Below are 20,880 nucleotides of genomic sequence, written 5' to 3'. Positions count from 1 at the left end.
ACTTTCACACTGCCCAAATCAGATGAATTGGACTCCCTGCAGTGCAGTTATATCCATTAACTCTATCCACCTCCCGGGGTTGATCGTGAAAGATACGAAATCCAAGTGAGTTGGGAGCATTCACACTGCAGAAACTTATCTGGGTCGGGTCATTTTATTTAGGTCATGGTTTATCCGGATCGTTTTTTTTAAGTGTGAACGGGGTCTCATTAGTGATGCCCAAGATTTCACTGCTGGCTACCATACTGGCGAACCGTTTGCCTATTGTAGATGTTTTCAGCATAAGTGACATTACTGTTACAGTAATGCTACAATATTTGGTGCATATTTCGTTAAATGAGGCATTTTTTAACCAGTTGACAGTGAGGTTCTTCTACTACTGATGTCCCCAAACATACTCTACTTGTATGGACTTAATAGATCCTACCACAACTACATGATTGTGTAATGTTGTATTGTGCAGCTAACAGTAACAGCAATATCAAGACTTATACATGACAACAAACAACAACATATCATGTCACCATGTTTATTTGCAAAAGTCGTAGAATCTATATATGGATGGTGGAAGACCCAATCCATAATCTCATGAATGGCTTTAGTTGTGTCCTGCAACAAACAAAACAAAACATCTACAACACAACATAAAATGGCTTCAAACATCTGTAAAATAGATATTATTATGAACAAACAGACAAGTGTATCATTCATAAAGTTCATCATTTATAAGCCTGAATCCTTCTTTGAATATATCGAGCAACAGCAAACAAGTTGACAAATTAAATGATTAATACTTTAATACTGGCACTGAGCTTTCTGCATGAGAAATTTCTCTACAAACTAAAAAGCAACATTGCAAAACAACAAATCTCAATATGGCACTCTCTGGTACAAAATATGCATTTGTGTACATACAGACATAAAAACGGACACATTTTTGCTAGTGTTCATGATGAACTATGGCTAAAAGCTCTAGCAGCAACACGTCTAAATATATATATGGCTTTTTGTAAAACAAACATTTAACACTTCACACTCAACTGTTAATGGACCAAACTTTTCACTGTACAGAAAAACATTCACTGTGTGGCACTTTTTAAACCATGGCATTTTTTAAGGTCCAGTAGTCCTTTTTTTAAAGAACGGTGTCACACTCATGAGTTGATGGCTCTTTGTGACGAGAAAGTCTTACACTCAATTAAGCTAATGGACGGATGAATGTTCAAGGATGTGTGACTGCATGGCACTTATCTTTCAAGGGAGAATTCTATGGCACGGCAGTTCTTTTTAAGAACGTTGTCTGATGTGTTTGTGAACTGTGGTTAATGGAAGCACAGAGTGACTGTCAGACAGTACGTAGTTATCAGTGATGATAGTGACCTGATTCTGATCCCTAGATTTGATCGCAGAGGAGTTAGATATCGTCCGACTGACTGAGCCATTGGTGACTGTGAGATAGATACTCATGCCTCCGCTTCTGCCGGGGTTGCCTCTGCTGGAGTCTCTTCTGCTGGAGTCTCTTCTGCTGGGGCTTCCTCTGCTGGGGCTTCTGCTGGAGCTTCCTCTGCTGGGGCTTCTGCTGGAGTCTCTTCTGCTGGAGTCTCTTCTGCTGCTGGAGCCTCTTCAGCAGGAGCTTCTGCTGGAGCTTCCTCTGCCGCTGGGGCCTCCTCTGCTGGTGCCTCCTCTGCTGCTGGGGCCTCCTCTGCAGGAGCCTCTTCTGAAGCTGCTTCTGCAGGAGCCTCCTCTGGAGCTGCTTCTGCTGGAGCTGCTTCTGCTGGAGCCTCCTCTGCTGGGGCCTCCCCTGCTGCATCTTCTGTTGTCTCTGCTGGCTTTGCCTCTTCTGCTGGAGCTGCTGCCTCAGGCTGTGACTCTGTGGTGTGAAGACTTTTTCTTGCCTTTGGGAGAGAAAAAGAAAGATTAGATCCCACCGCTGCCACCAGGTTTAGAAAGGAGGACCTTACACTCTCTTGTACTTGGAGCTAAACTGTACATGGAGCCTTGGTGCTCATAACTATGGAAAGAGAAAGTCCTATCTCTACTTCTATCGAGTGATACACTGTTGGCAACATCCATTTGATATAGTTGTTAGAGGGGAAGGTCAAATCTAAAGTTGATACCTGTTATTCAGAACATGACCAACAGTTCAAATATCAAAAGGCTGATCCTGTTCTTAGCATATGTGCTCTCATTACTTCTACTGTATGATGATTTGTTTTTATATGTTGTACATATATGCAAATGAATAAATGAAAAAAAAAACCAGCAAAGGCCTGGTTTAGGGTATCCTAGTTGGTTGTAGCTGCATTCGCCTTGCAGAAGGGATGTAAAATTAGGCTGCTGTTCCAGGAGCTACCTTGAGCACACTACAAGGGCCTTATTACTCAGATACATACTGGTTGTACTACAAGGTGAATTTACCTTGAAGCCCCTGAAGCCAGCCTGTATCTTCAGTGCAGCATCGGCCACCTCAGGGTCGTCCAGGTCAGGCATCTCCTCCTCCTCCTCCTCCTCCTCCACTGCCCCTCCCCCTGGGGGTGCAGCCGGCTGGGATGGAGCTTCTGTGGGGGGTTCACTTACACTGGGCTCTGATGGTTCTGGCAGGAGAGGAGCCAATATAGAAATGTCAGGTTACCAGACACCAATGTCAGGCACAATTTCTATCAATGCTAAACACACAAGGTGTGGTAATACAGTCCTTAATCCAAATTTAGCAAGTCAATGTCAAAGTTCTTAAGATGGTATCTCACTGCACTTGCGGCAGCACTGCTGGGTTTGAAAGATACTCAATTTTAAGAACGAATTTCGAAAAACGAGATAAAGAATTAATATTCTTACGTTTTGTGTATTTTTCCATTGGCTGTGATAGAGAAGACAGATGCTATGTACGGTAGTTATAGGTTTGTTCTGGCGGGGAAATTCTCCGATAGCCCTTTTTTTACAAGTACATGTACAATTAACATTGAACCACTGCTTAACGTCCTGTCCTAAGGACTGCAACCCTTTTAAGTAGCATGTATGTTGGGTCAGCAATAGCAGTCAGGATTCGAACTCCAACCTCTTGGTTCTGAAGTGAAAGGCAGAGTCACTAACCACTGGATTAATGCGCTACTAGATTTGTAGCCAAAACATAGCTTTTTAAACAGAAAAATACTATTATTACTATTGATATATAATTACATGTACAATTTGTTGTAATTCAAATTTACCTAGGTCTACTGTTACAGCCCTGGGCTCCCCTCTGTCTCTTAGGTCCCGCTGTCTGAGCTCTTCTACCGAGTGGTAGTCACCAGTTTCTCTGGCCTGCAAAAAAAAATCACAACGAAATGAACAAACTTGATTTTGACCTTGGAAACGCCAATGCCATTGTCAAGATTGACGCACAAATTAAGAAGGAAAAACATACACGGCATTGCATGGAGATTTTAAGGATTAGTATAATGTTACAGTTCGATCGTACCTTCAGGAGCCCTTCGAAATATTTGGCGGCAAACTCGGGGATGTTGTCCGGCTGCTCTCGTAGGACCTCCCGGCTCAAGTCCTCGAGGAGCGACTTGAAACCGGGCGGGACCGCTAACCGTACGGGGCCGTAGCTCACAGACATGTTTAACGTTATCGTTCTAGTCTTGATCGCCAAGCACCGGTTTGTGTTTGCTTATTTACCCCCCTTTTTGAGAAATATTTGTATAGGAGGACACTATGCACCTGTTGCTAGCGCAAACAGGTGGTTGTTTGGTCACGCAGGTGTCACTTCCGCATTCCCATGAGACCTCGGGCAAAAAATGGACGCTACCACTCGGACAGGGATGTTTACTTTTTAAAGATATTTATCATTCACAAAAGAGACAATGGATTGATTTGTTGCTCAAAATAAGAAAATAATAACATTTAATTTGTTGCTATCAGTATGGTTAAAAGGTTAAATTCCTTGCGTCAGGGAAATAGGCATTATATTAAAAATTATAATTGGATCATTATGACCTTTTCGTGATACCCAATGGTACGGAAGGGCACTTAGCAACGTGACGTCACCCAAACAAATTCAAAATGGCGGCGAGCCAGCATTGGTTTCAAGAACTTGGATGTTTTTGACGATTTCAGCGACTATTTAAAGGAATACGAAGCTTTTGAAGATCGCAACAGCCATGGCAACAGGTAGGGAAACATTTCATGTCACTGGATGTTGAGATTTTGTTTGGAGTTTCTATTTCGACTCTAGAAACGTGTTTTGAATGGAACATAATAGAGAAGTCAGGCCATGTTTTGACTCAACTCAGCGGGAGGGGCAAATATGATCTGAGTGAAAACATTGGCCGTTGAACATCGTGTTTACGTCTGACTTTTAAAAAAAGGACACAGTCCAAGCTTACGTGGTTACCACCAACGGTTAAACGACACAGACGTGATAGAAAATTGTTACTCCGTGAAATTGTAGGACTAGTGTTATTTTTTGTTCATTAAACAGGAAACGGGTTTTCAGTTCAGTTTGAGCAGACTGAGCTAAAGCGGACACACTACTTGACTTTTCAAGAACCCACTTACTAATGTATTTTCACCTGCTACAAGTATAGGGACTGGGTAAACACTGAAGAGAACTAGAGGACCCTTAACAAAAGTGATGACTTTCCACCTTCACTTGTGGTCGTTACAATGTTTTTGTTGAAACTGTTTGGTATACTGTGCCCCGATCATCCAATCAGATCGCTGTTGAAAACTGTTAAATGGCCCCAAAGAGTAATGCGGGTGGTCCCCAAAGGAACTAGCCTCTACCAGGCTGTGCGTGATGTTGAAAAATATGTGGAAATTGGTCCGAAAAATAACATGTCAGAGGAGTTAACTCTAAATGAAGAAATGTTCTTGGTGGCTTTATGTTCTTCATTTTCGCGGTGGCCACTTCACCACCGCCAACTCAAAACCACCACGATCATTTTTCCATAACCATTTGTCAGACTATGGCACTTACGGTAAAGTTAAAATCATAATGGACACTATATTTTCTGGCAACCACAAAATCAAACACCCATTTACAGTTATCATACTTGTACTACTGTAAATGCATTTAATTTTGCAGGGATTGAATTTCGCGGTAGCGGGAAAAAGGACTTTTACAGTAGTTTTAAGTTCGCGGTAGTACCATGTACTGTAGTCTCTAAGTGCCATAGAAAAATGTTCGCGGTAGTTTTCAATTCGCGGTGAAGCGGTCACGGCAAAAAACGCGAACATTAAACCACCACGAAAGATTCTGCATTTACAGTAATAGCCTGTCATTCTACATGTATTAAGTTGTTGACAATTTCTACTACTTTTGCAGCTACATATGGAGCCTGGTAGCGGTAACTGTTCTTCTTGGCCAACTAACTCCTCTGGCAGGTTATTTGTCTATTTAACCAATTTCCAACAAGTGTTTTTCCAGCAACATTACATTTGGCTAGAAGGCAACAAGTTTTGTAACATACATGTAGTGCATTTTCCAAATACTGCAATATGGCTTGGCAGCTTATCATAAAGCAACCTTATCAGTGACAGATGTCACAATCATTCTCATTCAAATGAATACAATCAGTGGATGACCCCCTTGTGATTTTCAATTATCTGAACCATTGCTGAGAGTAACATAAGATGATGCAAATTTATTCTTGTTTTGTGGTTTGTTCTGCTTTTTCCCAATTTGGTTTAAGACATGAATGACTCTTTCAATACAAAATGACAAACAAGTCCAATGCTATGAAAGTAAGTTAGCAAAAGGACAATATGGCAAGAAAATGTGCTATCTGCAACACTTGCCAATCTAGGTTCCTGTGACTGTGTAATAATTGAGGTAACACCCCTTTCCATTAGTTCTAATTGTTTCTTTTCAATGAAGCCACAGGAGGTTGCTCATTTTTTTAAAGTTTAATTACAAATTCGTCACAGTTTGGATATGCCCAAGTTTGCGCATTACTTTTGACAAAGAAATAAGGCCTTGGAAAAAAAAACCATGTTTCCTGTTTCCCTACCTACCCTAGAAAAACCTGCCAACCCTAGACTTTTTTGGGGTGAGCAGTGGATAGTTTTTTTTTTATTTTTTTTTGATAGTTTCCAGTTAGAATTTTTATTCAGTCTGTTTCCTATTGAAGTAAAACACTGCTTGTCCTATCTAACAAAGTATAAAATTTAATGTATCTATTATGCACAAAATTGACACTGAAAGACAAGTGTCCTCGTACATTTCAGTTTACTATGTTCAACTGTATATTTGTAAATATGTATCACTAGAGATTTGGCCAGCCTTAAAAAAATTAGAAGAAAAAAATCCCAACCTACCAACCCTAATTTTTTCAGGACTGAAACAGGAAACGCAACATTTTTTCCCCTGAATGTACGCAAATGAGGTTGACGAAACAAAACTCATTTGGTCTTGTTGCTGAAGGAATATCCTCCCACCCCTAACAGTTACTTAAATGCTTCAGAATAATTCCCTACAAGAGATGCTGCTTCCAGTTGGAACCTGGAATAAACTGACCATGGGGTGTGCCTCCTTCACTGCCCAACGTTCTCATATTTCCATATCACTTATCACATTAAGTGTTTTTCAGCCACTTTCCTTTCCATCATCTTTTGTTTCCAGATCCCCATGTGCAGATAATTTTCTGCTGGTAATCAGTTGTAATCAGTTGTCATGGTGATTTTCTGCTCCATTTGATAAACACACAAGAGGGGATTAATTATCATTTAAAGATGTTTATCCAGTTCTGTTTAGTGCTCAGATATGGCTGTAAGTGGTAGGAGTTTGTTGCTGATAAGGGTAAGAGCTGGTTATAAGATTGTGTATTTTTACAATTTGCTAACAGGGTTGGGAAAGTTTTGAAATATTCACTTTACTAGTAACCCATAAGGCAAATACCAGTACATAAAAAAATCTACTGGCCTGGACAAACTTTTCACTGTCCTGAAATTTGACATCCTTCTATGCGGGAAAAATATATCATATATTTGAATTCAACTTAATGTATTTACAAAATTTGAATAGAATTTTCTACATACAGTTAAAATTTTGTGTAGTTTATTTCCTTGATTTTCATTCTTCTGAAATTAGCATAAAAATGTGGTCGGAACACCTAATAGTATGTATATCCTCTTCAAAGGCTTTCCCACTACATGTAGTTAACTGTTGCTTTCAAATATTGTTCTGCTCTTTCTTATGGTATCTAAAAAAGTCATCTCACTGTCATGGCAGGGCATTTTTGTCGCGTGTTGGCTAAATGTTGACAGCATTCTGGTACATTTGTAGGGTTTTTGTATGATTCAAAACACAAACTATATAATGACTCTTCACTGTAGACTGACCGTGGCTTCTGCATTGTACAGTAGACAAATTACCTATGGCAAATTGTCTGAACTTGTACAAACAAAATTTTCAAAGTAATTGATTGCGGAGTGTTTTTTCAAGTTTGCAAAACAGTACCCTGTGTTGTGTTCGCTGTTTCTTCGATATTGAGTCAAAGTTTTCCCACGGGCAGCCAAACAGAGTAATTGCATTCTTGAAGCATGTTTAGATTGCAAGGTTGAAGGAGTGCCTTTGTGCTACCTGTGCATGCATGGTTAGACTGAAAGGTAAATGCAACTGCCAAGCCCTGAAGGAATTTGAGGCGAAGACATAATGATTAGAACAGTTACTGTATCTTTTTAAATCCCTTGTGTTTTGTATATAGAGCATACAAAGCATTTTACTCCACTGAGTTGCATACAAAATTGAACACCAGGCCTATTTTCTGAATGTAGTTTCAGTGACTATTCAAAGATCTATGTAGCAGTTGTAAGTGCACAATCTTTAAACTTGACTCCCATTGAAGCGATGTCTTGTATCATACACAAGAAAGATCTTTAAGGTCTTAAACCTCAGTCACGCAACTTTTTGACATTTGACATTGAAGAAAAGGCCTTGAAGAGAGTGCTACTGAACAGCAATATGCCATGACTGTGTTTAGATTTAACCTTTAGTCTAAACATTGCTCTTTGTAAGAGGGCCAAAATCATCACCGGAACGCGGTTCAAACTCCGCTACGTCCACAAGACAAACATTCGCTCCGCCCGCTTAAGACAAATAGTACATAGTGTACTATCAGTGGGAGTCTACGGACGCTAGGGTTACGGCAAATTTGTTCAACTCTGGGAGAGCAGTGGTGGTCGGGGATTCAGCGTCATGGCAAGGGTACCAGTGTTTGAGGATATCAGGGCGTCATACTACGGTAATCTAGAAGATTAAAAATCTTGCCAGCTCTATCTGTTGTTGTTTTGAAACAGCTTAGGCTCGTAGAGAGAATTAATTACTTTTAGATCGTCAGTAAGCGCTCTGTTGTCTTGTACTTATGGCAAAGAACAAATACAACACTTAAGTTTAGCAGAGTAAACATTTAGCAGTGCAGGTGCTCCATTAAGTGTAAGTGTGGATGTTACTAACTCTGTGGAAATGATTTCTATTTTGTGGAGGACTTAGGTCATACTAAAAGTAATTTATTTTCTTGCTTGTCAGATATTTTATAGGTAAAAATTAAATGTAGTAAGCAAATTATCAGGATGAAAACACAGCGAAGGGAGGAAAATTTGTATCTACATTTTATGATCCCAACCTTGAATCTGTGTGTACTGTACCAAGGTAGAGACATTTCAGTCAGACTATGTATTTACTATAGAAATAATTTTGATATTCTAGTTATAAGTGTACAGCGTGTTAAGCGGACCTGCCTCTGGAACTAGAAGCTGTGATCAAGTTTGAAACGTTACCAGAAAGGATCACAGTCGCAAAGTTAAGCCATGGTCTACTGCACATTGTGCGTGTTGAAAAGAGCTAATTAGAATTCCCCCCCTACAAATAGTACAATGAACCTTAATACTGTACATGGTATCTGACTTCTCTGTCACAACCAGTGTATAAGAGTAGCCCTTTGGTGTCAGTCTAGCTCGTTCCAAATCACTTTGGAATTCACTTTTTCCTTCAAAATTAAAAATTGTAGTTCAGTATCATTTTCTTTTTTACATCCGAGAACCAACAGATAAAATTTGTGTGGGTATATCATGAAATACCTTCAGAGTCAAGGTAGTAGCACTTACGTTTTCAATACACTGACAGGTAGCAAAAATACTACCAGTACCACATGCCACCCTCTCATTCATGGCAGCTATGATAAAAGAGTCTAATGTAGCACCTTATGTATGTGCTGCTCGCTTTTTTAGAACATTTATCACTTTTCTTGAAAGCTATTAGCACCCCCAACGTGCTAGTGAACATTCAGCTGCCATATTTTATGTTACTGGTTGCCCTTTTGGATGTGAGTGAACATTTGAAAGGCAGCTTTCTGGCAATGTGTGTTCAACGTCTAAAGGTCTTGTTTGTAGTGCCAGTTTTTATGGATTCATACATCGTTCAGTGAATGTGTCGTGGTAAAGTTTGACCAGAAATTGATTGTTTTCCACTAGTACTTCTTTCTTGTAAATGCTAGCTATGTTTGTACATGTATCCATTTTAACAAGTACATGTACATACATGTAATATATATATGTAAGGGTGATGTTTTTCCGTAGCTTCAATGCGGAATGGCAGTTCGGTCTCAGATACATCTGCTGATTTTGAGTTGAGATGAGATGAGTTTATTTGGATTGTTGCTAATCCAACTAAAACCTTAAAATGTGCTTTTGGCCACACGTACAACGATACGAATACAGATGCTAGATCTACTGTCAGTGTATACTTATACATGCTAGATATAGATCTATACTAATACCTGTCGACTTATTCTCCATTTGTCCGCAGATCTGCACGGAACCGAGCAGATGTACAACAGGATCATCGGCCCCAGAACCAACGCTCTCAGTGTCGACCAACACAAGAGCCGACATGGCATCCGGCTGCGCAGTATGAGCTTTCCCAGAAAAAACAGACGAGGTTTACGATCTCCGTCCTCCCCCGCGCTCTCCATGACAACGCCCATGGCGACGCAACTCGTTCCCATGGTAACGTCATCGTCCACGTTGCTACAACGGGAAAAGTCGTTTCCCGGGCCGACCCGTAGTGGAATGGCTCCCACGCCAACCTCAAGAGCCGACACCCCTGAGCCGGAAATCGTAGAAGAAGTGTTTCCGATACAGTACCCGTTACTACATGACGAGATGAACAGACAACGTGCAATCGCCGCTCAGAGCTTCAGCGCGGGACTCAAGATCAAACAGGTCCCGCTACCGCAGCTGTACAAACAGGAGAAGGACCAACCACGATCCAGAACGCCGTCTGCGAGGGGCGTACGCACCGTACCCGTTTATAAGGACAGGGAGGTGAGAAATGCCTTTCAGTTTGGGGGATTTAATTCTGTGAGAGGGGAAAAATATGGTGCTTTTTTATTGCAGTTGAAATTAGGGGGTAGGTTGGCAGAAGATGGATTTATTTTCTGGCTGGTTTTGAGTTTGCAGTGAAGAGGTACATGTACCTTGAAAACAACGTTGTTGAACTACCATAAAAATGTAAACATTTACAGTAGTCTTTATTAGCAGTTATTAATCTTTAAGATTATTAATCTTTTTAACGTATGAGGGGTACAGTAATTCAAGGATCATCATTGTAGGGTTTCTGGAAAAGGTGGCCTAGGCTAGTGGCATAGGCCGACTCATTGGGCTACTGTTCCTGGGACCCAGGCTATCAGGGTTTGGTAGCCCACTGAGGTAGCCCACCCCACTAGCCCAGCCCACCTATTCAGAGAACCCATATTTGTTAAGTGTTGACGATGGCTTCTGTTTTTTGTCCCTATCAGACGCCAAGTCCCGCGCCCCAGGCCACGACCTCGCGTCTGTACCTGCGGGACACTCGCTCCCCCATCAGGAACATGAGTGAACAGCAGCGGAGACTACAGGACGAGGAGAAGGCCAGGATGAGGACCAAGGTCATGAAGAGAACAGCAGAGGTACAGCTTGATAGTCCAACTGAGCTTATACATATATCTCATGGATCAAAATTGAACGTGATTTCCAAAACACGTCCAACCCCGGTCTTTGTCATGGAATGAGCAATTGACCCTGCTTCTGTAAGCAGTGGATCATAAGTTGCAGAAAGTCTATGGCACCCCCTATCTCAGTTGAGAGATGGTTTAGAGCCCAAATGTAGATGGCATCTGTTATTCCCCTTGCAAAAAAAGTCTGATTCTGTGTGATGTATTACCGTATATTCTCGAATAAAGTACGCACCCCTGATTTTGGACAAGTCTTAGACAAATCTTTGGGACTGAAAGGTAAAATGGAAAAACTCAAATAAAGTACGCACCCCTTCTCCACCAATTTTGAAAAGACCTTGAACTGGATAAATTCAAATTTATGATGTTTTCCCCAGGTTATTTTGCATGAAATAACCTGCATTTACACTGTCATTGTCTCTATAAACTTGTGAATTGCCTACTGCAAATTATAAAAATCACTGTGAACTGGTAGAAAACCAGTTGTACAAGTCAAAGTCACTAACTCAAAAGGATTGTATGCAAATGCCAATCTTATGTAAATCATGTTAAGACAATTTCTTTGTTTCATGTTTAGACAACAACAAGACAACAACAATGTGTATGTTTTGAAACATTACTAGAAGTGTAGAGTAGAAGAAGTGTTATTTTGCTTTACCTTGCTTTATTTTAGGCTTTTTTTTACCATTTCTCTGTGCAGTAACCTCAAATAAAGTACGCACCACAACTTTGGCAACAATTTGTAGCACCTTTTCAATTTTGAAAAGTTAAAAAAGTGCGTACTTTATTCGAGAATATACGGTATATCAAATCCAACAATTGTATATGGATAGCTACCCAACAACATTGACAGTTACATTGTATTGCAATAACATTTATCAAAATGCCTTAGTTGAATCTATAAACAAAAAAGTCTTTGGACTGAGACAACACGTTAGAGTCAAACCTCTTAACATAAGGACCGTCATCATCCGGGCGTGCTGGTTGCACGGATGGCCATGACTCTCTTCCTCCATCCTTCCCTATCCTCCATAGCCTTGGGGTGATCTTCAGCCATGCAGCCAGTATCTTCAGAAAGTTGATGTAGATATGTTATGCTTGGCCATAATGTGTCCAGAATCCAAGCAACAAGAATCCTGTGTATTTTGACCACCGGTGTCTACATAAACCAAATTTTATTGGTCCTTGGTCTTCTTGGGCAAGTTTGGCAGACACAAAACTCAAAGATTGAATGGTTTAAGGACTAACTCTGTGTCCTCCTGTCCAGATCGTGTCCCACCGAGTGGACCGGATGTACTACATGATGGGGTCCAACGTCCCGCTGCTGTACCGGTACCAGGTGGACGATGACGAGCTGAACCGCCTGCGGGAACTGTCGCAGGCACGGTCCAGTACCTCGCACTACGGCAGGGGACTCAGGTACGCCAGCTTTGGTGTTGATATAGGGTTTGATAACTGTCCCAGGCACGGTCCAGTACCTCGCACTACGGCAGGGGACTCAGGTACGCCAGCTTTGATGTTGATATAGGGTTTGATAACTGTCCCAGGCACGGTCCAGTACCTCGCACTACGGCAGGGGACTCAGGTACGCTAGCTTTGGTGTTGATATAGGGTTTGATAACTGTCCCAGGCACGGTCCAGTACCTCGCACTACGGCAGGGGACTCAGGTACGCTAGCTTTGGTGTTGATATAGGGTCTGATAACTGTCCCAGGCACGGTCCAGTACCTCGCACTACGGCAGGGGACTCAGGTATGCCAGCTTTGGTGTTGATATACTAGGTTGCAAAGTTCCAAAGTTTCAATAACCTCAAAACGTCTGCACGTAAAAGAACCCATCACACTTATCTAAAAGAGCAGGGTTGGTGCTTGGTAAAAAAACACCTTGCCATGCATTTGCACCAATAGCCCAAATATTCTATCCAAAGTCCCTATTTTTTTATCTAGTGGTTCCATTCTATTTCATTTCATCTTATTTTGGCCCTGTCCTTTGTGCTGAAACAGAAACAGGACTGCGTGGGAAGAAGCTACTACCATCTTTATGGAAAGATTATTTCTGTATCTGTCACTATCTAGCACTAGTTCACCTTTATCCGCAGGGTTACCTATATCCGTTGTTTTTAAACACATGGATTTTAGGGATACTAAGTCGACGGAAAGAGGTTTTTCAATCTGCAAAGTTGGGAATATATTTCAATTTCAAACAATGAACTGTTAGTTGACTTGGTATCCCCGCGTAGTACCCTGCTCTTAAACACAACGGATAAAGGTTACCCGACGTATAAAGGTGAACTAGCGTTATATAGCCAGTATAACTGCCCTTTGGCGTAACACAACAGCTTCAGCATAACACACCAGCTGTTTGTTAGGATTCTTCTTTCTAATATGGCTTGTACTTTATGTGTTCCTATTTACTTAAATCGCAGCTCCTTTGAATATTGAATGGATTTTAGACAGCTTCTAGTATTATTATTACTGGTCAGGCCATGTTCATTCGGTAATCATGGATGAAATCCTCTGGGAACCCCAAAACTGAATTGTAAGTAAGTGAAAAAAAAGTTTGGCAAAGAAAAATTGCCTTCATTGTGAAATCTGTTAGTAAGTGGTCAGGAAGATAGAACAAATGACTAAACAAGATTGAACAAAATATAAATGCACAGAGTACGGTATACCCAATAATATGTTGATGTTTATTTTTGTTCTTTCACATCAAATTCTTATTCTTTGACTGTGAAGTTAACTTAAGCATCCTTCGGCATTGGATTAGTACAAGTCATTTATATTAATAGTACCTGATACGACATTGATATTCCTTGCAACTTACAGCATAACTCTTAATTAGTAATACTCATTTTGCAGCTGCTTTGTATGACAGTGTGGTCAAAATCTTTTTTTATCTGGAAACAATAAAAATTGATGTGCAGATGTCATTGATATAATTGAAACAACATGGCCTTATTGGAACAGAGGGTAATATAAAAGTCCCCAGTTGAGTAGTCCAGTACCTTTTAAAAGTTAAATTAGACTTGATTAAAAGTGTCCCAGAACCAAAAGGGGTTTATTTTCAAAATCAGCTTTGATTTTCCTTTAGGTGTTTAGGAAATATGTAAACCCAATTCATGGGGCTTTTAAGCGAAAGGAATTATCAAAAAATAAGTTTTTATTTTGTGTGTTAGCAAGTACAGGTTTGTAGGCACCCAGGCTTGGACCATAGACCCGCTTCTACCTCGCATAGGCTCATGCGAGGAGATAGCACTGCACGCCGCAAAGCTGCAAGCACAGACAGAAATGCAGGAGTTAGTATACGTACAGGCCAAAGAACAGGCATACAGGCCAGGGATACAGGCACATACAGAGATAAAGGCACAGGCAGACAGGCCAGCAAGACAAGTCCAGGCAGGATGCTCAAGAATAGACATACTTGTACAAATAGACTGGTTGAGTGCGGAGTCGAGTGGAAAGATAGACAGCGAGGGAGGTCAAGAGCCAGAATTCGAACCCTTCAGCAGAAAATTAAAAGAGACTTCAGCACAGCCAGGCAGAAAGCATGCTAAAAGTGCTGATTGGCAACAAAGAAAGACATTCTTGGGTTCCAGGTCACATGTTCAGGCGCTAGGGCAGACAGAGAAACAAGCTAAGTATTTCCCTCAATGTAGACTCAAGCTTGGAGCGTACCCAGGCATGGACCTAACCATTGTGGGAAAGGGGAGGTTTTTCTCATCAGATACTGGAATCTACATGTACCAAGAGAGGCCAAAGGGGGAATGATAGCCTGTTTGCGGTCATTGTAATATTTTGACTTAAATGTTGTCCCCTCGTTTACATTTCAAAGACCTTTCAAATTGCCTTTTTCAAAAGACACAATTCCTGAGATTTTTATTCAATTTTCTTTTTTGTGTGAAACAACTGCTTCCCCCCTTTTCTAAGTATTCTGTTAGGCCTGCAACAATGTTAACTGTTAATATGTTTGTGTGCATAGACACTCAATTTGGTAAACATAGTTGGTTTGGTTTCTGTTAGCACTATTCCGTTGTAGTCAGAAGGGATTTACTTTGTGTTGTTTTTATAACACTCTCCACTGATAGTATTATGTGATGACACCTAATAACTACATTTTGTACGTACAGCTGTTTCAGGAAAGATAAAAATGCAGTTGTACACTCTCTTTATCCTGGCTTTTCTTACACGGCACGAAAAACGGTATTTAAGGATGCTGAAACCATGCGTAATGTTGACGTATTTTCCTCCTTTACGGATCTATACACCACTTATACGAGTACGTAAATATTGCCTTTAAGTGGTCTTTCTGTAGGTCCGTGTTAGTCCTTATTTTCCGGTTTTCCCGTTGTCTTTCAGCAGCTTAAAGATGTCGTAAATGATTTTTAAAACCCCCTTAAAACTTGTTTAAAGTTCACGTTTATTTGATCTAAAGCCTCTTTACGTCTCATATACAATTGCATTAAGTGGATTATAACGTGTGTTTTAGTGCCTTTTCAGCAGCTTAAAGTTGCCATAAATACTTATTAAAACGCCCTTAAGACATGTTTAAACTTCACGTTTATTTGATCTAAAGCCTGTTTACGTCTCATATACGTGTGCATTAAGAGGATTATAACGTGTGTTTAGGTGCCTTTTCAGCAGTTTAAAGTTGCCATAAATATCTATTAAAACGCCCTTAAGACATGTTTAAACTTCACGTATATTTGATCTAAAGCCTATTTACGTCTCATATACGTGTGCATTAAGTGGATTATAACGTGTGTTTAGGTGCCTTTTCAGCAGCTTAAATTTGCCATAAATACCTATTATAACGCCCTTAAGACTTGTTTAAACTTCACGTTTATTTGATCTAAAGACTGTTTACGTCTCATATACGTGTGCATTAAGTGGATTATAACGTGTGTTTAGGTGCCTTTTCAGCAGCTTAAATTTGCCATAAATACCTATTATAACGCCCTTAAGACTTGTTTAAACTTCACGTTTATTTGATCTAAAGCCTATGTACGTCTCATATACGTGTGAATTAAGAGGATTTAATGTGTCTATATTTTTCTTTTTAGCAGCTTAAAGTTGTCATAAATACGTACTAAAGCACCCTTAAGGCATGTTTAAAGTTCCCTCTGTACGTCTCATATACGTGTGCATTAAGTTGATTATAACGTGTGGATAAGTGCCATTTTAGGAGAATAATCATTAGCACATTTCAAAGCAAGAAAATATAATGGATGAAACTTTGAAATTTTATTGAATTACGAGAAAATATTACATGGAAAAGTAAAAAAAAAACCTACAGCCTACTAGGTATTTGTGGCCTTTCATTCTGATGTAGTCGGCAGTTGAAACAATCACAACGGTTGCGCAATTCCGTGCAGCAGTCCACAGTCCCATTTCCAGTGTCGGGTGAAGCGTCTCGGCGTAAGTTAAAAAGAACACACATGTACAGTTCCATCTGGTCACCACAGGAATAAGAATCCGGTAAGATCTAGAGTAGTGGCCGATATGACTCGTGCTGTTGGATGGTCCTGGATTCTGTGAACGCGAAACATGTTCAGCTTGCAGTGTCGGCTTCTATTAATCCGGATGGTACAAGGGCCGTGATTTCCATTCTGTGTCGATTTCCAACAACAACAGCTTTTACAGAATGATAGCCACCTCGTATCTTTGAGTCAAATTCCGTCACCGGGGGTCCTAGGCGGTAAAAGCGGTGTCGCGGCCACAACTTGCGGGCTAGAACAGGCCCAAACTTTCTTCAATACTTCTCTTAAAAAATGAACGCCTGGAAAATAACCGCTCCTTGTCGTACGTATGGCCCGTAAATTTGAACCCCCCACTCTTTTCTGCCATTGGATACATCCTATCACATGACACAGCTGTGCCACAGACGGACCAAGGAAGTTCAACCTCCTTGGACGGACGGAGGCGTGCGCCCCATGGCGAGTACGAAATAACGCTGAATAAATTTACATCTTGCCTGCCCACGCATATCACCATAATTAACCCAAACAAACACGAGCAACACGAGAAGACACCGCCTGTGTGCACAAACTGTTCTTTCTCGACGCTTGCTTGTAGATAAAGAAATAAACATATTTCGTACATCTACCTGTAGTAAGAACTGCTTGCCGTTTTATAGAGAAAACACAACTCACTGCACAAAACGCTATACCTACTGCATCCTTATTCTTCAAGCAGAGGTTGAGTCGCGGAGATATTCATAGCAGTAGTCGGGATTTCTACCGTCTCTTAGCTCGAGTGTCAACTTGCCACAAAGAAAACAGGCGGCCTCACCCTGATTTAGACCCTGGAATTTCAGAACATATATGCGGTATAAAATAAAAAGGAAAGGGTCTCCTCCTGTTCGCAGAAACTGCGCTTCAAACATGCCGTATGTTCAGCAGAAAAAGGCAACGTTTCATAAAACCTTTGAGACGGTATTAGCCAATAGATAAAACGGGGGTAGTGCCCCCAAGTTTGCTTAAGATACGCGGATTCAAAGATTAAACATGTCGTATGTTCAACAGAAATACGCAACATTTCATATACGTCTTGGCAACATATAAGCTAAACGGGGGAGGTCTCCCCTAGTTCGCTTAAACTGCGCGGATTCAAAGATTAACCATGTCGTATGTTCAACAGAAATACGCAACATTTCATATACGTTTTGGCAACATATAAGCTAAACGGGGGAGGTCTCCCCTAGTTCGCTTAAACTGCGCGGATTCAAAGAGGCCGCCTGTTTTCTTTGTGGCATGTTGTATGTTTTACAGAAATACGCAACATTTCATATACGTCTTGACAACATAAAAGCTAAACGGGGGAAGTCTCCCCTAGTTCGCTTAAACTGCGCGGATTTAAAGATTAAACATGTCGTATGTTCAACAGAAATAGGCAACATTTCATATACGTCTTGGCAACATATAAGCTAAACAAGGGAGATCTCCCCTAGTTTGCTTAAACTGCGCGGATTCAAAGATTAAACATGTCGTATGTTTTACAGAAATACGCAACATTTCATATACGTCAAGTTTTGGCAACATATAAGCTAAACGGGGGAGGTCTCCCCTAGTTCGCTTAAACTGCGCGGATTCAAAGATTAAACATGTCGTATGTTCAACAGAAATACGCAACATTTCATATACGTTTTGGCAGCATATAAGCTAAACGGGGGAGGTCTCCCCTAGTTCGCTTAAACTGCGCGGATTCAAAGATTAAACATGTTGTATGTTTTACAGAAATACGCAACATTTCATATACGTCTTGACAACATATAAGCTAAACGGGGGTGGTCTCCCGAGGATTCAAAGATTAAACTTGTTGTATGTTTTACAGAAATACGCAACATTTCATATACGTTTTGGCAGCATATAAGCTAAACAAGGGAGGTCTCCCCTAGTTCGCTTAAACTGCGCGGATTCAAAGATTAAACATGTCGTATGTTCAAAAGAAATACGCAACATTTCATATACGTTTTGGCAACATATAAGCTAAACGGGGGAGGTCTCCCCTAGTTCGCTTAAACTGCGCGGATTCAAAGAATAAACATGTCGTATGTTCAAATGAAATACGCAACATTTCATATACGTCTTGGCAAATATATTAACGGGGGAGGTCTTCCCTTCTTTGCGTAAATGACGGTTCGAAATAAATTATATATATAACATCCTTCGGTCAATATTGACCATGGTATCCGCAACATTTCATATAACGTAAAATAGCGCATATAAGCTAACCGTGAGAGGTTCTCCCCTGTTCGAATTAAACCTTGTGCACAGAAAGTTTGAATACGTCAAACGCTTTCGGAATAGCTAAAAAACACAGAAGATTATTGTATTTGACTTTGTATTGTATTGTATTTGTATTTGCTGAGGTATAAACATAACATTTTGTACCAGAAAGCGCAATAATTTTCAGTTTTGACTGTAAATCTTGCCACTGTTATAAAACAGATGACGCAATGTTTTATCTAACACCAGACAAAGGATTATTACATTTGACTTAGCCGGTTAACATGTATTTTGTAACAGATCTAGAGAAACGGTATTTGTCCGTTTTGACAGAAAATATTTTTGAGACATTTAAGTTGTCTTTTCGGCATACTAAAATACATGTAAAATTCACGCAAAGAAACACAACAGATTAAGTTAGATTTACAAACGCTGAAATCTTCCGTAAATGCCAAATGTATGTTTCCGATGCCTTTGATAGATCTTAAAATCTGCTGAAATATTTCTCCGCCTTTAAGGGCTTTATACGTATCTCTGAAACTTTGCTTAAAAAGTTGTTTTCGTGCTGTGTTACTTACAAGCTAGCAACTTTAAATTTACACTACATGTATAAGTATGTGTAATTTCCACCTGAAGGCTTGTTGGATTGCACAGTCAGCACTAATAGAAATATAGAAGAGATGAAAATTTTGTCTACTTTTGTAGTATCAAATCAGTAATTGCTAGTACTAGTAGCATTTTAGAATTTTAGAACTGTCAACTTGACAGTTAATGACAGTAAGAGATCAGTAATAAGTACTCATAGAACTTGTCAGTAATATCACAGGACTGACAGTAAAGCTGATTTACTGAAATGTTACTGAAAGGCAACTGTCAGTACCTCTTGATGGTAAGATTTCTAAGGGTAATGAATTCTGGCAGAATTTGAAAGAACAAATGAAAGAATCAAAAGATTTGCTGACAGTGTAGAGAGACAATTGGAGGCTAGGTTGTCATCATGAGAAAAGTCAGCCAAGGTGAGAAAAACGAAAAAAGAATATTGCCCTCTTTTTTAAAGCTTTTATATCGTGGTGTACTTAGCTTTCTGATACAGTTGATTTTCATTTCCTGCAAAGATATTATAACATATTATCATCAGAATTGCTTAGGAAAAGAGGAGTTTTAGAATTTGCAAATTTCTTGCAATATTTTCTGATTTGTTGATTTATTTTCTTAACAGCAGTGGAATGGGAAAATATAAGCAGTGGTCCCCGGAAATGGCACCACAAGACTACCAAGCTCCCCCCGACAACCTGCCTGGTGCGGCCACTATCCCTATCATCAGGCACGAAGCAGAAGGGAGTAGTGAGCAGTTAAACAGCACCAAGAAACATCCCAGTCCTGTGAGCAGTAGAGGTAAGCTGACCGTCCCCTGTTTTACAATGGAATGTGCTAAGTTAACTGAGGTGTGGATAAAGGACTGTACTAATTAGAAAGTTCACAAGGGGGTTGGCTGCCCAGTTTAAGCTTTGTTTCAACACAAGAAAAGGAACTCACCATACCTTTTTGGTCAATGTACCCACACTGAACCGTGTCGGTGGCAGGTTTCGTCTTCCTGCCATCTACGATTCACTCCTGATGTCATCATTCTACTTCTAACTTCCGGAACGTCAACATCAGACATCTGACGAAGGTTGATGAAAATTGACCGAAAATTTACTTGTGTTGGAACAGGGTTCTAGCCAGCATCCGTCCTTCCGTCCTTTGACGGAATTTTGCCCACTCTGTCCTATATGGTGGACAAAAATCAAAATGTTGCCATTGAACAATTTTAGCAGAGTCTACAAGCAAAATTTGCCCCTCAAAATGTGGGAAAAAGGGTCCTTATTAAAAAATTTTCCAGGGGAAACATGCTAACGCCCCCCCCCCCCCAAGGATTGTCACGCTTTCTGCACTCGAAGGATTTCCAAATTCAAAATCCTGATGATGATGATGATGACTTTATTGAAAATTCGCAGTGGGACCACTGAATTGCATTCAATTTACATTTGAAACACACAATAACAAGAGCCAAATATTACACATTACTAGGACTAAGTACTATATACATACATACATAGGTTAAAATTTCATTTGGACGATTGTCTGATAACAGAGGAGTATTATTATAGTGAGGTGGATATGATAATGACTAATGCTGTAATTA

The 20,880-nt window shown here is 40.3% G+C and overlaps 2 protein-coding genes across 4 annotated transcripts in view; one reads left to right on the top strand and one right to left on the bottom strand.

Moving 5' to 3' along the window:
• Positions 1–746: 746 nt before the first annotated feature.
• On the bottom strand, positions 747–3,787 carry LOC118417167 (fibrous sheath CABYR-binding protein-like). Its single transcript, XM_035822592.1, has 4 exons — positions 3,458–3,787; positions 3,207–3,300; positions 2,419–2,594; positions 747–1,895 (listed from the first exon to the last, which is right to left on the bottom strand). Exons 1-4 carry the CDS (start codon positions 3,599–3,601, stop codon positions 1,464–1,466), a joined length of 846 nt encoding a protein of 281 aa, XP_035678485.1. The 5' UTR covers positions 3,602–3,787; the 3' UTR covers positions 747–1,463.
• Positions 3,788–3,982: 195 nt separating this feature from the next.
• The window catches only part of LOC118417165, a 33,165-nt gene continuing 16,267 nt past the window's right edge, over positions 3,983–20,880 (top strand). For 2 of the 3 annotated variants that reach the window (XM_035822589.1, XM_035822587.1), the window contains exons 1-5: positions 3,983–4,152; positions 9,788–10,305; positions 10,779–10,928; positions 12,241–12,392; positions 19,915–20,090. In XM_035822589.1, the coding sequence (XP_035678482.1) occupies positions 4,143–4,152; positions 9,788–10,305; positions 10,779–10,928; positions 12,241–12,392; positions 19,915–20,090 (1,006 nt within the window). In that variant the 5' untranslated portion in view covers positions 3,983–4,142. Of the gene's footprint in view, positions 4,153–6,701; positions 6,782–9,787; positions 10,306–10,778; positions 10,929–12,240; positions 12,393–19,914; positions 20,091–20,880 lie in introns of those variants that run through there. The other variant, XM_035822588.1, reaches the window with a different exon arrangement.

Source organism: Branchiostoma floridae, chromosome 6 (genome assembly GCF_000003815.2).
Source record: "Branchiostoma floridae strain S238N-H82 chromosome 6, Bfl_VNyyK, whole genome shotgun sequence".
NCBI classification, from domain to species: domain Eukaryota; kingdom Metazoa; phylum Chordata; class Leptocardii; order Amphioxiformes; family Branchiostomatidae; genus Branchiostoma; species Branchiostoma floridae.
The sequence above is the reverse complement of the archived record's forward strand: the minus strand, read 5'-3'. Positions and strand labels throughout refer to the sequence as shown.